At 42.5% G+C, this 13,888-nt stretch overlaps 2 protein-coding genes across 3 annotated transcripts; both read right to left on the reverse strand.

The window, feature by feature from the left end:
* Positions 1 to 510: 510 nt before the first annotated feature.
* LOC115684363 (uncharacterized) lies at positions 511 to 3,498 on the reverse strand. 2 transcript variants are annotated; one of them, XM_056313743.1, is made up of 3 exons: positions 3,370 to 3,464; positions 2,973 to 3,218; positions 511 to 2,041 (listed from the first exon to the last, which is right to left on the reverse strand). In XM_056313743.1, exon 3 carries the CDS (start codon positions 1,892 to 1,894, stop codon positions 1,088 to 1,090), a length of 807 nt encoding a protein of 268 aa, XP_056169718.1. In that variant the 5' UTR covers positions 1,895 to 2,041; positions 2,973 to 3,218; positions 3,370 to 3,464; the 3' UTR covers positions 511 to 1,087. The 2 variants fall into 2 exon arrangements, with proteins under 2 accessions (XP_056169718.1, XP_030464959.2); XM_030609099.2 differs by lacking the exon at positions 2,973 to 3,218 and having other exon boundaries at positions 3,370 to 3,498.
* A 1,249-nt stretch (positions 3,499 to 4,747) lies between these two features.
* LOC115684384 (ATP synthase subunit O, mitochondrial) lies at positions 4,748 to 9,342 on the reverse strand. Its single transcript, XM_030609123.2, has 6 exons — positions 9,120 to 9,342; positions 8,350 to 8,400; positions 7,688 to 7,931; positions 6,076 to 6,188; positions 5,208 to 5,294; positions 4,748 to 5,120 (listed from the first exon to the last, which is right to left on the reverse strand). Exons 1-6 carry the CDS (start codon positions 9,249 to 9,251, stop codon positions 4,995 to 4,997), a joined length of 753 nt encoding a protein of 250 aa, XP_030464983.2. The 5' UTR covers positions 9,252 to 9,342; the 3' UTR covers positions 4,748 to 4,994.
* Positions 9,343 to 13,888: the final 4,546 nt, after the last annotated feature.

A 13,888-nucleotide genomic window follows, 5' to 3' on the forward strand; every position in this document is an offset into this window, starting at 1 on the left:
TTCACTTGTTCGGACTCAAGACGTGCCACGACCATGAACTTTAGTTGGAGGAGTCAACATCGTTCACCACATCAATAGGCAAATTCAAAATCGACTTGGATGACTTCAGTTAGTTTTTACGTGCCCCTCTCACACTCACGCTGAAAGTTCACTTATAGTAAAAGCTGCCGGATCGGTGCAGCACGGATGTCACTTTAAATGGCTTTTCATCTTCCTTACTTGAGAATATTATTCGCTCAAAAGGCACATTCTGAATGCTGCCGGAGACTTTCAAGCTCAGTACAGTTTCTACACAAACTTGAAAATGCATATCCGGGACCCTCCTGCATAAAGCTTCCAATCACTACCCAATTCAACATTTGTTCGGCATAATTCACATTCACTGTCTGGATGCCGTTTTGTTTTTCTGGAAATGATCATCTTTACATCAGCAGCAATCAATCTCAAAGTCAAAACAATGAACAGTTGGAAATCTCTCATCATCACTGGAAACAGAAAGAAAGACCTGACTTGACTTCATGACAATCCACTGGTTAAAAAGAAATTGCAGAGATGAAATGTTCCTTTACAATGCCACAAACCATATTCGCCAGTATAATCGAACAAATATTTCACTTTTAACATTGATCTCCATACAAACTCGCAGATTTTCAAATCAACTAAACCCCACTAAACAGAGTTCCTACCATATTCTATAAGAGCCCCGCCACATTAAGAAGACATAGCAACCTCTGGTAGCAAACTGCTGGGGAGTTCCAATACAGGTACAGTTGCCCATCATTCTCTGGATAAGATAGTCCTAACACAGATTTATTACAAGTAGCTCTGAGGATGAAGAACCAGCACAAAAACGTGGTCGTCAAATCACACTGCTGATGAGTTGCAGAAAAGACATGACAAAATTTAATCACCTGACCCAGGAGCCGAGTTGATGATAAGGGAGATAATGAGATCATGGACTTACGGAAAATGAGCAGCCGAGAATGCCATGGAAGGTGAGATTTCGACAAATTTATAGATGTATGAGCGTATTTTTCACAGATGGAAGCTAATATTCACACTGAAATAGGCAAAAGCAACTGCCCTCTTAAGTGATGATCTCTCTCACAAGCCAGTCCAAGCTAGGATATGCAAAATACAAGATGAGAAAGGAAGGGAGAGCGAAAAGAACCGTGATGAGCATGTACAAAGCCAAGATGGCTGCACTGGCCGGTATTGCATATAGCACAATGAGGAGGAATATGACAACTAGAGGGAACTTTGCCGTCAGATGAACAAAGAAAACCAGAGATTTCCGCAAGGAAGAATGAATTGTTTCCATATTAAGAGAGACATTCACGCGATTTTGATCATGACTTGATCCAGCTGACTCAGTACGGTGGACATGTTGCACCCTCCTCAAGTTGCCCCTGCTCACTCGACTTCCCAAAGATGGATTACTGTTTGATGACCACTGTGGCTGATGATCTTCACACAAGGAGGAGCACAATTTCCCTCGGTCACCATTCATGCTCTCGACCATCCAGAGCAAGAAATAGTTCTTTCGGGGGAACTTAAGGTTGCCCTTATAAACTAGACGGAAGGACAAGAGATTGCACCATGGACAGGAGATGAAGAGCGGAAGCTGAATTGGTAGAGTAGGAAACTTCACAACGGCCCATTGCAATCCTAAAATACAATTTTTGCAAAGGGTATGACCGCACCACAAGACATAAGGGACATTTTCAACTATATTAAAGGATTCCCAGCATATAGGGCACTCCAGACCTTCCTCTCTGCTAGTAATGGAAGAGACCTCATCGTCTGAGCATTCTGATGCAGCTTGAGTCGATTTTCGATGCTCGCTTTTCGAACCAACATTTCCAGCAATAAAGTTGGGTCCAAAGTTCCACATTCTACAGAAGTTGTGAGGCCAAAAGGCTTCACAAGCGACACTATCAGAAGAAGTTAAAGAAACTGATGCACTAGGTAGGCATCACGGAAAATTAGCCCTGCCTGGGTTGATCGTGCTCGCCAGAGCAACTAGCTATGACCACCTCGCCTGAAAATAATAGATGAAGAAAGATGAAATACATGCTTGGCGAGCATTGGTGAAACAATAACCTATATATACTGCCTACATAATCGACATGTTCTCTCATATGATAAATAAAAATGTATGAAGTACATGAAAATAGGATGTACCATTTTGCCCAAGTAAGCCACTAAGAAGTAAGAAACCATTTAGAAAGAAACTGCTCAAGCCAAACAAAAGAAACCATTTAGAAAGAAACTGCTCAAGCCAAACAAAGACCAAATAAGCACAAGGATGTGTAACAGGCGACGTAAGACTGTAAAAGTGGGAAAATAACCGGCAAGCACATATAGACAAATAACAAACAAGCTGTCGTGCGATTCATAACTATCTCATTTTCTCCAGGACATTCATGCAAGGAATTATGTGCGTATAAAAAAGACAAGTAATCTAAAGATAAAGGCAGACACAAACACAATAAAACAAAACAACATCACGTGATCAAGAGTGCATAGCATGGAGGTTCTATACATGATGAACAATTAAAATCTCTTGATTTAGCGAATCACTTGAACTTCTCAAACGATTCGACTTATCAATTACCGCGCCCAAGATAACCATATGCAACACAGAGCACAAAAAGTGAGGAACCTATCGTCGAGCACTCATATTTTTCCCCAAATCTATAGCACACTAAGCCCAATCAGCAAACACAATCAACCAACGCCCGACAGAAACCTAGCCCCCAGTACAAGCATAGAGAAAACTCTGCAACCCGAGTTCAAGGAGATACCGATCAAGCCCGATAAAACTCCAGGTTTCCCAATTCCTGTAAAGGAGAACCAAACCAAAAGACCTAGCCTCTAACCCGAAAAACCAAAAGCAAACAAACAAAAGAGAAAAGGAACGAGCTCACTCGACAAGCAAATTCATAATGGGTGCTAAGAAATAGGACTACCCAACACAGCAAGCGATCTACCCAGAAGACCCCAGATCTCCAGAAGACAGCTTCGACGGCACACTCTTGAAAATGCACGAACCGACGGCGCGAGGCACCAAAATACGTCTCTATATCTCCAATCTCCTCGGCACCGAGGAGCGTAACTCTACCGACTACAAATCTCAGTCCCCGTCAGCTAAGAAATTTTCGTATCTCAACGAACACAAGAAAATAACAAACAAAAAGGCAGCGAAAGACGACAACCTAACATTCAACCGACAGAGACCGTCGTCAAGAAACCAACATATATATTGAAAAAAAAACCAGGAATTGAAGAAGAACCAATTGAAAACCCCCGGGGGAGGTGAAGAAATTTGCAGGGAGAACGGAGATGGGAGCGCGGCGGCGGCGTTACCTCGTCAGCCAGCTCGAGCAAGACGGCGGTGTGGGAGAGAGAGAGAGAGAGAGAGAGAGGAGATCGAGATCGGTGGACGCACGCACGCACGTGACGAGATGCGGAGCGAGAGAAGACGGTGCGAGAGGCAGGAGCAAGCGCAGCGTGCCCAACGTGCGGCCACGATGCGTCGGCTAGGGGGCGCATCGAATCCGACGTCGTGGAGCCGTCCCCGTTCCTCGGGGCCTTCCCTTAGCGACACGTCACCGCCTGCCGACAATCTTCTATATATATAGCAATTGAACTGAACTGCGTGTCTGATACGAGAAAAGCTGAATCGACAGATCACCAAAAATGTCAGGGGCCAAATGAGATCGGACAAGCAAAGAAGAAGCACGTCAATTAACGTCGCTCCCGACATCTTGTACGAGCGCATCCGCGCCTCTCGATGCGAAATGCTATAGACAGGAGCGATTGCCCATGGCCAAATTATTCTTTTGAGGCGTTTCTTAAATAAAAAATATATATATATTTTTTTTTTTAATTTTACGGTGCAAAGCCAGCCGGTAAAAAAAGTGAATTGCCTCTCGTATTGCTATCGGAATAAGCACGCAAGTCGCACGCGGCATATATTTGACGGGCTAATGAGTTCGAGCATTATTTGAGACTATATTAATAATTTTAAATTTTGTTTAAGATGAAATTCACTTTGGAATCACTACATATCCTTATTTGAAAATTGTACTTAAAGGTCAAAACAAGAGAAAGGAACAACCCCTAGAAATTCCTGAGAATTTTTATTCTCAACCAAATCACGACTCTTGCTCTGTACAGATTTCTTTTTTTGGGGGGTTGGTTAAAAGGAGGCTGGCTAAAAATAGAAAATTAAGCACCAGGGAGCTGATGCTTGTGGAAAAGAAAATTTCGATTATTTCACGTAATTCCAAGTTTTTCCTTTTTTCCTCGAGTGTAGTAGACTCGCAAGCACAATGCATTCCATCAGCGAGATCCCGAAGTGAGGGGCTCGGAGCAGGAATACACCAGTACAAGCAGAGATCTGGGAAGTGTCTGCTGTGTTGTGAAATGCACCCATCAAAATGCAGATTGAAAGAGAGACTACAGCCCTGACTCCAAGCATTTGTGCAGTCCATCCAATATGTAGCAATCACGGCAGCGTTTGTGTAGATTCACCGCTATTCTGGAAGGCTTCTCGAAGGCCGGAGGTTCTCGACACAGAATGGGAAAAAGCAACCGTAAGCACAGATAACATTAGAAAAGAACACATCTCTAAGAAATTCAAGGCAAGATCTTGATCCCAATCTCCACAAGAAACCAAGGAGCATGAAGCAGAGACAAAATTCCGATGAGAGGCTTAATCAATACAGAAATATGTGCACTGTTTGGCAAATGATTTCGAACATTATACCATCTGAGCAAAGCACTGATGGTCTGTGTAGAAAGGTCTGATGGAACTGGAAATTAGATCCAAACAAATGGGAATGAGTAGCTCTTATTGGAAAAATTGGATTTGACAACAAAGCTGTGGCCACCAGCAACTGATAGCAAAGCAAGAAACATCAAAGCTCCTTTTTTGTCATTCAAGCGCTGACAGAACTTGATTGACAAGCATAAACAAACATGAGATCTCAAAAGAGGTCGTTGACGGGCTCCCGCAAAAACCTCTCCATCTGCTTCGCCCTGGTCACTATAGACATATCAAAGACCTTCATGTCGAATTCCACCACGAGCCCACCAAGAATACTGGGATCAATCTGCCAGATTCAAGCAACTCCAATTAATTCCCATTTTAAAGGACACAACACACTGAAAAAGGGATAAAATACAAATTCACTGCGCACCTTCTGCTCAAGCTGTACTTTCTTCCCTTTTCCAATTACATCTTGCAGTGTCTCCTTCAGCTCTTTCTCCTCTTCAGCGGGCAACGGCTGGAAGGAAATGAAAATGCCTTAAGAAACATAGAAATCAGTTTCAACTACACAGCAGTCCACAGCTTTGAAGCACCAAAATACTCCAACTTCCACATAACTTAGACTATGCAAAGCAGTTTGCTAGGCGAAGTCACGAGTAGATGAAGTACAGGGCACATATCCAAATATAATCTAAAGACAAACGCAACTCTTACATCTGAGAATCCTTAAAACTGTCAATGCTACCAACTACATGGAATCTTTTTCCTTACAAATTGCAAGTGGAGGCAATTGAACTAAAGGAAAGTGAAGGAACTCACAGGAATTATAAATCAAAAACTTATGAAATCAAAGGCTGTTTCATCTTCAAAAGTGATACAAGCTGTTGTTGAGGCAAAATGAATTGCAGCACAAAAGTTCTATGTAAGCTACCATTACAGCTGACTGCCATGCAACCACAATCGCTTCCTCACTTTACTCTATTCTACATTTTAACCAATCAAGGCATGTCTCCATACTACACTTATATGATTGATTAATTTTCAAATTATAAAATTAAAATTAGAATTTGGCCGATATTTTGAATGAGCTCGTCTAGATAAACATTTCCACAGTTCTGCCTAATCTGTGACAGCAGTGTTGCATTACTTGAAGCAGGGATTATATCATACAACATTTCACAGTAAGCTTAAAAGAAAACAAAAGAAGGAAGACTTGTGCTGCTTCAAATTATGGAACCCAAATAAATAGTACCACATATTCACACGCATCTGAGAGTACATCTAACTAAATTACATACGATGACAGTCGTCACAATGGCCTTCACTTCTCCTCTGTGTGCCATGGTCAGCTCTCTGAACTTCTTAATAATGTCAACTAGGTATCTCAGCCTCCCATTCTCAGCCAGCAAAACTAGAAAAGACAATTGAGCATAGTTACAGTCGGCATGGCAAAGAGATGCAGTGAAGGGAAAGAAAGTGACCCCATTACCAAGGGGCTCAAACTATGAAGGCAATCAATCAAATAGTTAAGGCAGAAGCCCATATGGAACCTTGCAACGACGGTAGCTTTGCCAAAATGGAGGAAAAGCAACAGGGACAATATTGAAAGGGGGTCATCATAACAAGAGCACTAACAATGCATAGCACTATAATCCATTGCAGAGATGACTAGCAAGAAAATGCCTAAGCCATAAAAACAACAACATCAAGTTGACCACAACACGCAGCAGTAATGAAATTAAGCCAGAAGCCCATATGGAATCCATCAAGTAGTTAAGGCAGAAGCCCATATTGAATCTCGCAAAGGTAACTTCGCAGAAATGGAGGAAAAGCAACAGAGAAAATATTGAAAGGGGGTCATCATAAGAAGAGCATGAACAATGCACGGACGCTATAATCCATTGCAGAGATGACTAGCAAGCAAATGCCTAAACCATCAAAACAACGACATCAAGTTGACCACAACACGCAGCAGCAATGAAATTAAGCCAGCCAAAGACAATAACTACAATCAAAAGCCTACCAAAGGGGTACCAAGACACAGCTAGAAGGCACTGTACAGTCCAGCCATGTGGAGTATATGGTAAGTGATTGATGTTAATAAATGAATAATATCCTATCAAGTATACAAATGCCAGGGACAACCGGAGACGGCAAATGAGCTCAGAAAGGCAGCATCTTCAACCTACATAAGTCACACCAGGCTTTTTTAAGGAAAAATGAGGTCATGGATACAAACCAATACACCGCTAAAGATCTTGCAAAAAATGAATGCTCTACTAAACATGGATCAGCCATATCAAGGACCACGCACTGGTATATAACATACCACTAGTAAGAGGTGTCACTGAATATGAAATGACAACAGTAGAACTATAAGGTTTTCAAGAGGTGGTTCATGCAGCAACTTGTCACCAACTACAACAAGAGAAAGTAAAAGGCGGATAACAACAATGAGCCACCCTAGCAAACAAGTGGAATAATACTCCAAGGAACTTTCAAAACATGATTGCAAGCTAAGAGCTATAACCAAGCACCAATTGGTTACATATATATAAAGCATAAAAGCACTAGCAACAGAACAAACAAAGAAATTGCAGTACATATTTGAGACACATAAGCTCCACCAATTACTTCCTACTGAAAATTTGGGGGGGATGCTACTAGTCTGACAGAAAGGAAAAATGACGCAAAACCAAAGTGTCAGTTTCTCCAAATATACAGATGAATGCAGAATGAGCTCAAGAAATATTTCTTGTTACGATGCAGAATTCGCTATTAAATGGACCAAGAGAAGTGTATAAAGCGAGATACAATGTAAGCCGACTACTGTTCTCAATCATAGAGGCAATAAAAAAAAACAACAGTTATTAGTAATCACATCTAACAAGGTAGAGCAGAATCTCATACCCAAAAAGTTCTTTGTGACTTCCGAAAATTTAGCTTCATCGCAGATAGCATTAACAGCCTTCACTCTAATGTCTGCAGGAACAGTTAAGTCCTTCATAAACTGTGAAAAAGTAGAACTCCTTTCTGAGGCCTCCACCAGGTCAACAAATTCAGACTCGACCTTATCCAAGGCATTAGCCTTCACTGCAGATAGGTATAGAGCAGAAGCATAGTTTCCTGAACCACCATACAAGACAAGAGGCACCTGCATTGCCACACAGGCAGAAGAAGACCAAGTTAAATCACTCTATTCTCAATTTCCCAATCTTTTACAGACCTCAATAGCTTCCTTACCTTACATAATCAGGGAAGAGTTGTCTACATAGTGAAAACTCAATTGTTTGCACCGTAACATATCTCGAGTTTACATTGACTAAAACAGAGTTCAATGAGAATGGTAGCTTTGACTAGGATATTAAAGCCATCGAGCATTTACATAGCGAATGCAGATTGAGGGAGCATTCAATGAGAACATTCCAATCCCAGGTAAGAAAATTTCCTACAGAAGAGGAGGATGTCTCCTTCCAAGCATATGAAAGAGAAAACAGCGTTTCCTACAACAGACTGTCCCTTAAAATAAAAAAAAGGATTTTTCTTAAGAGCATCGTGAACAATTTAGTTACCTTGACTTTGTCGCCCTTCTTTACCAAATCAGTAGAATAATCCCTCGAAACCTGCAAGAAGCCAATGTCAAACAGCATATGAAAAATGAAATGGACATATATGCTTTTCAAAGTTCGGACATCATAATCTGCATCATCTCATGCAAACAAGCAACTAACGGCTGGAGATAAAGCCGTGCTAATGGGTGTAACTAAGAAACTACGACATCTTACAGAAAGTCTCCAAGAAGATCCTGTCTTACTTAATCAATTTCACAAAACCAAAAAAGTAAGAATCAGTGTGATAGTCCACAATTGCTACCACAAGAAAGGAGCTGCCAGTGAAACAAGAAGAAACCAATTGATCATAGACATTCACACACTTCAGTCAACAAACTCCATGTAATGCAGCTTCCCTAGTTGCCATTCCCTCCTACTTTCCCCTGTTTTTCGCAGAAACACGTCAACAACCAGACAACCGACAAGCAAAGCAAAATAGAACTAAACTCATTACTCATTGTCACAAACTATAACGACAGCATCCTTGAACAGCCAGCTCATCGTAGTCGATAAAATTGCGTCAAATTGCGATCAAAGAGCTACCGCCCCGACCGATCTCTCTAAAAAAACATGACAAACGAGATCATCAAATCCCAATGTGCGCCATACCTATCCCTACAACACACCTGCCCAAATTCAGACAGCAAAATTCGAAAGCCGTACTACGATACAGATTGCGATCCCAAATCCAACACTTCTTCCCTTTTCCATTTCTCTCGATCAGTAGGTACCTCGGATTTGGCGAAAGTAGGGCACAGCAGAGCGCGGCCGAGAGCGCGTCTCTGACCCGAGAGCGAATCGGCTGCGGCCATCGCCCTGCTGAGGAGAGGGAGGCTCGATCTGATGCGCCCGGCCATGGCCATTTCCTCTCGACGCCGGAACCAAACCCTAATTCGCCCTTGCGCGCGAGCGTCCGACGAAGCTGAGACGACGGTGAATGTGAGAAGAGAGACGAGACAGTGTGAGAGAACTGACTCGGTAGAAGTAGCTTGCGGAGGTAAACGGCGCCGTATCGTCCGACTTTCCAAGCGGCGCCGTTGTGAATGACCACTTTCTTTCGCCCCGATTGCTTCCAAATTCCAAATCCAGTCCATCTAAAACCTTGTAATCCATTTTGGCACCCCGAAGAAAACGATTTTGATCACTTGACCCCATAAAAAAGGGACACTTGATAATTGGTACTTTGCATAATGCACCGGAGATTATTCCGTATTCCTAAAGGAGTCGAATCTGGTTAAATTGGAAAAAATTTGTTCAAAATTGGATCAACACCAAGTCATCAGCCAACCACGTCCGATGCTAGTGCTCAAGGCACAAGTTGCTTGTTAATATACCATGATTAGAAAGTGAAGTAGCAAGACTTGATTTTGAGTGGAAAGTAAAGAATGTGAACGCAATTATCTAAATTTTAATTGCACAACTATCTTAATGATTGCTTTTATCCTTTGTCGTACCCTTGGTTTGAGGTTAACACTTAGCTATTACCTAGCCAGCTTTTCGATTTTATTTTCTCTTTTGGTATGTTTGTGTTGACACCCAAAATTACCCCTAGTGGGAGCGGGCTGATTGCAAGTCACAAAGGAAGAAAAACACGGCCCACATAGCATGAATCCGAAGAAAGGCCGTGAGTCAGGCCCAGAAGCATCAGAAAGATTTGGAACAGTTATCGACAGAACACGTCATAGAAGTGTCGACAGGTTGACAAGTCCAAAATCACGAGCTTTACACATGACGTCGACAAGTCTAAGATCACGAGCCTTGCACGTGACGTCGACAAGTTCAAGATCACGACCTTTCCATGTGATGTCGATGAATTAAGCACGTGGTGTTACATGGTAAAGAAACTCATTTCCACGTGTCGAAAGGTAAAGACATGACCATGGGCGTGAAAATCAAGGAAGCTAAATAGTGAAACGTGGGAAACAGCAGGAAATAAGGAGACACGTGGAAGAAAATCGGTTATTACGTGATGCCCAAGGGGCGTAAGCAACATCGACAAGTCAGGAAGCGGTTAAAGTGCGAAATGTAAGGAAGTGGAAAATAACTTTCAAGAAGAAGTAGCCGATCGACAGTTATTAGGCTGCTCTATAAATACTCAAGGATTTCCGACGTAGAAAGGACCTCGGCACAAGAACAACAGACCTCTTATCTATCTTTACTTTCAGCACGATAGGAGTAGTAGTAGTTACAGCTTTTAGATTTCACGTCGTAGATTCAATTCCGACGCGAGTCTTTATCAGGTCCAGCATTGTTGATTAAATTTCAATGTTGTGCCACCAGTTCAACGTCGTTGATTAGATTCCGGCGTTGTGCTTGGAATATAGCTGTTGATTGGATTCCAGCCATATTCTCTCAGGTCACGTCATTGATTAGATTTTGGCGCACCTAGAATTGTAATGTTGTGAACTGGTTGTATCGTTGATTGGATTCCGACATAGCTTGGTCTTGACATTTGCAAGGTGTCATCCTATTGTTAGTATTGTTGAGTTGGGTGTATTATCGAGTTAAGTTGTAAGACACAAGTTGGGTTTAATAGACCCATTTGACATTTTCTATCCGAGCTTGACTCAAGACCCTGGTCTCCTCTAATAAAATTCGAAACGCAGCGTTCAGTGAAAGATTTTTGAGAGGATAAAACCGGCGAAACAGTTTGATGATCGAATATCAACTTAAGAACGAGGAAGACATCTGTACAAGACATGAGCGATGTGAGATACACTCAAGTCTCTATCGCGTGCAAATCAAATGACAGCACCGAAAATGCACATGGAGTTGAAGAGCAATAAATATGATGAACATGAATCACACGCAATACGAATTGACAAATTAGGTTTGAAAATTTAAATTCGGTTATGACATACAACATAGCATGTCTAATCAAAATTTAACCTCTCTATGCATTAAACGGGGGTTATATTTGTATAAGTTTGTACACATAGGATACTTTAATTGGAAATGGAATGGCGCGTGTTGTTGTTCTCATTAGTCTCGTTGTTGGGGAACTTAATTAGCTAGCTTTTCTCCAACATTGGGAGTTAGGAGAGAGTCATTTAGTTGTCGATGAACTTGATCATGGCCGCGGAAGCCGGCGGCACGGCCTAGGCCAGCCCCGGCAAATGGGCTCGAGGATCGCTTTTGGGCGCGCTTGGGGTGAGGTTATTTAGCCCAGGCTAGGGTAGGGTGTGAGTAAAGGTTGGTCTGGCTAGAAGAATACTGTGATGGTTGGGTCTGGCCATCTGGGCAACAAGCAAAGGCTTGAGTTTCAAGAGTGGAAAACACAGAGAATGAAAAAGTAGGGGTGAAAATTTGAGAGAAGTTTCAATATTTGTGAGAAGAGAGATGGTGAAAAATACAAACTTTATGCAATTTCTAACCCAAGATTTCATCTCCCCCTCCTCCCCAGACACAGTTGCCCAATGAATGAGCTGCTGCTGCTACCCACGTGATATCAGCGGTCCATGCAGTCTCGATCCATATACACGTATAAAGATCTGCGGACCATGCCCCTTCCTCGTCTTTCATGTTCGTGCATCCATCCATATAACCATTGGGCCAAGGCAAGTAAAGGAGGTTTTGCAGACTCTCTCTCTCTCTCTCTCTCTCATAAAGATCTACAGTCTCTGCCCATTTTTCGTCTTTCATGCTCATGCATCCATATGTGCATTGGCCCATGGCAAGTAAAGGAGGTTTTGCAGACTCTCTCTCTCTCTCTCTCTCTCTCTCTCTCAGATGTTAAGTTGCGTATGGGGAACAGACGAAACCTCGTGGGAGTCGTTAAAAGACAGAGTAACTTGTACGTAGTAGTAGTAGTGTACCCGCGTGATGGAGAGGACGAAGCAACACTCGGCTGGGGAACTGGCCGTGGCCGTGACATCATTTTTGAATCTTTCGAACGCTTCCAAAACGTTCTTCTTTGATCCTCATGCACGTTAGCAATCGAGCGCACCAGGCAAAAACCCTCCGTTACATTGCGTGTGCCTCGAAGGTTCCTTGATTGCATTTGCATGTATCGATCCCGTGACGGCATATATCGACAGATTCCGTACCAAAACCCACCCATGCACATCACTCGCCCTCTTGCTGCACCTTTCAACGGATGCATGGGGCAGGTTTGATTTATCAACGGTGTTATGAATATTTGAGTACGGTTTTGTGTGTAAAAATGCGTTTCTTTAGTTTATGTGGTGAGAGATTAATGCGGATATGAATTGATTTTTTTATGAATGAAATATTGGATAGCTCCTGATTCTGGCTTTAGTTATTTATCATTAATCCTTACATCCAATTGAGCAATAAGCAAGACGTCGTGTTTGGGAAAGTAACACCATGTTACGAGACACGAATACTTAAAAGAGTGGACCCCACAATAATTTATAATTTTTTTTTCCGAAACCGGTTGTTAATATCACAATGGATTAAGGATAGTCATATAAGCTTTTTTTCAAAGAAAAAAAGCTTATATTGTAAAAATCTCTCTCTCTCTCCACGCATCTAGTCGCCTCCATACAGCGCCCATGCAGCATCGCCACCTCGGCACAGCATTGCTGCCATCGACAATGCCAACCTCACCATGTCACGGTTGTCGGCGGCAATCCCCTATGTTCCCATTCGTGGACTACCCTCTACATGAGAGAGAGAGAGAGAGAGAGATGTGGACCGACAAGTGAGTGGCGGTGAGCAACGGAGGTTGATCATTCGATGGGTTGCGTTATGGCCAAGCAAGCCTAAAATACTTGCTCAAGTCCTCTCATCGTAAAATTTATAAATGTGAATTTCAAGTTAGGTCATGCAGGCCCTCTCGTTAAACGTTCTTACCTCAACCTGCCCATAAAAGGTCTTCGACTTAGGCTTGCAGGGGCTCACCGACTGCAGTGTTTTATAAATGTCTAGTGATCGATCGCCGAGTGGCAATGAACGGCGAAGGGACAAGCCCTAGGTTACATCGATGAGGTGTGGCGTCAATGATAATCAAAGCAGGGTCGAGCGAAGAGAGAGAAAGAAGATATATAGCAAAGAAACGCGATGAAACCGCTTCAAGGATTGAGATGTTTTTCGTGCGCTTCTTTTTCCAATCCGGTCTGCTTTAGAGTGATATCAATTTTTTTCTTCTTCCATAATCCAATTACATGCATGTGTATGGCCACCAATCCTGAGGCTCCCGGTTTAGTTCGTACGTCGGGAAATTCTGAATCAAAGAGAAACGCTAAAGAGAAAGCGAGAAAAAGCAAAAGCCACTTTACTGAAATCGGAATGCGATCTGTCTGCGGTTCGTAGCTTTAAAGGAAAGTATGATTGGATGTTCTGCCGTCCTGTCGTGGCCAAAGGCTCATCAATGATTGATCGATCGATTGGCATTTGTTGAATACCATGCGCATCTAAAAAGCTTGCAAATCATCATCTCCTTTTCCCCTAAAGACTGCCCATGATTTCCTTATTGATCTGTCTTTCTTTCTCGTGTTCGGAGACCGGACTGAACAGTGGTCGAACTGCACCCGGCTCG

The sequence above is a fragment of the Syzygium oleosum genome, unplaced genomic scaffold (assembly GCF_021117445.2).
Source record: "Syzygium oleosum isolate NSW1041296 unplaced genomic scaffold, Sole_v2.1 Sole_v2.08, whole genome shotgun sequence".
Classification (NCBI taxonomy): Eukaryota; Viridiplantae; Streptophyta; class Magnoliopsida; order Myrtales; family Myrtaceae; genus Syzygium; species Syzygium oleosum.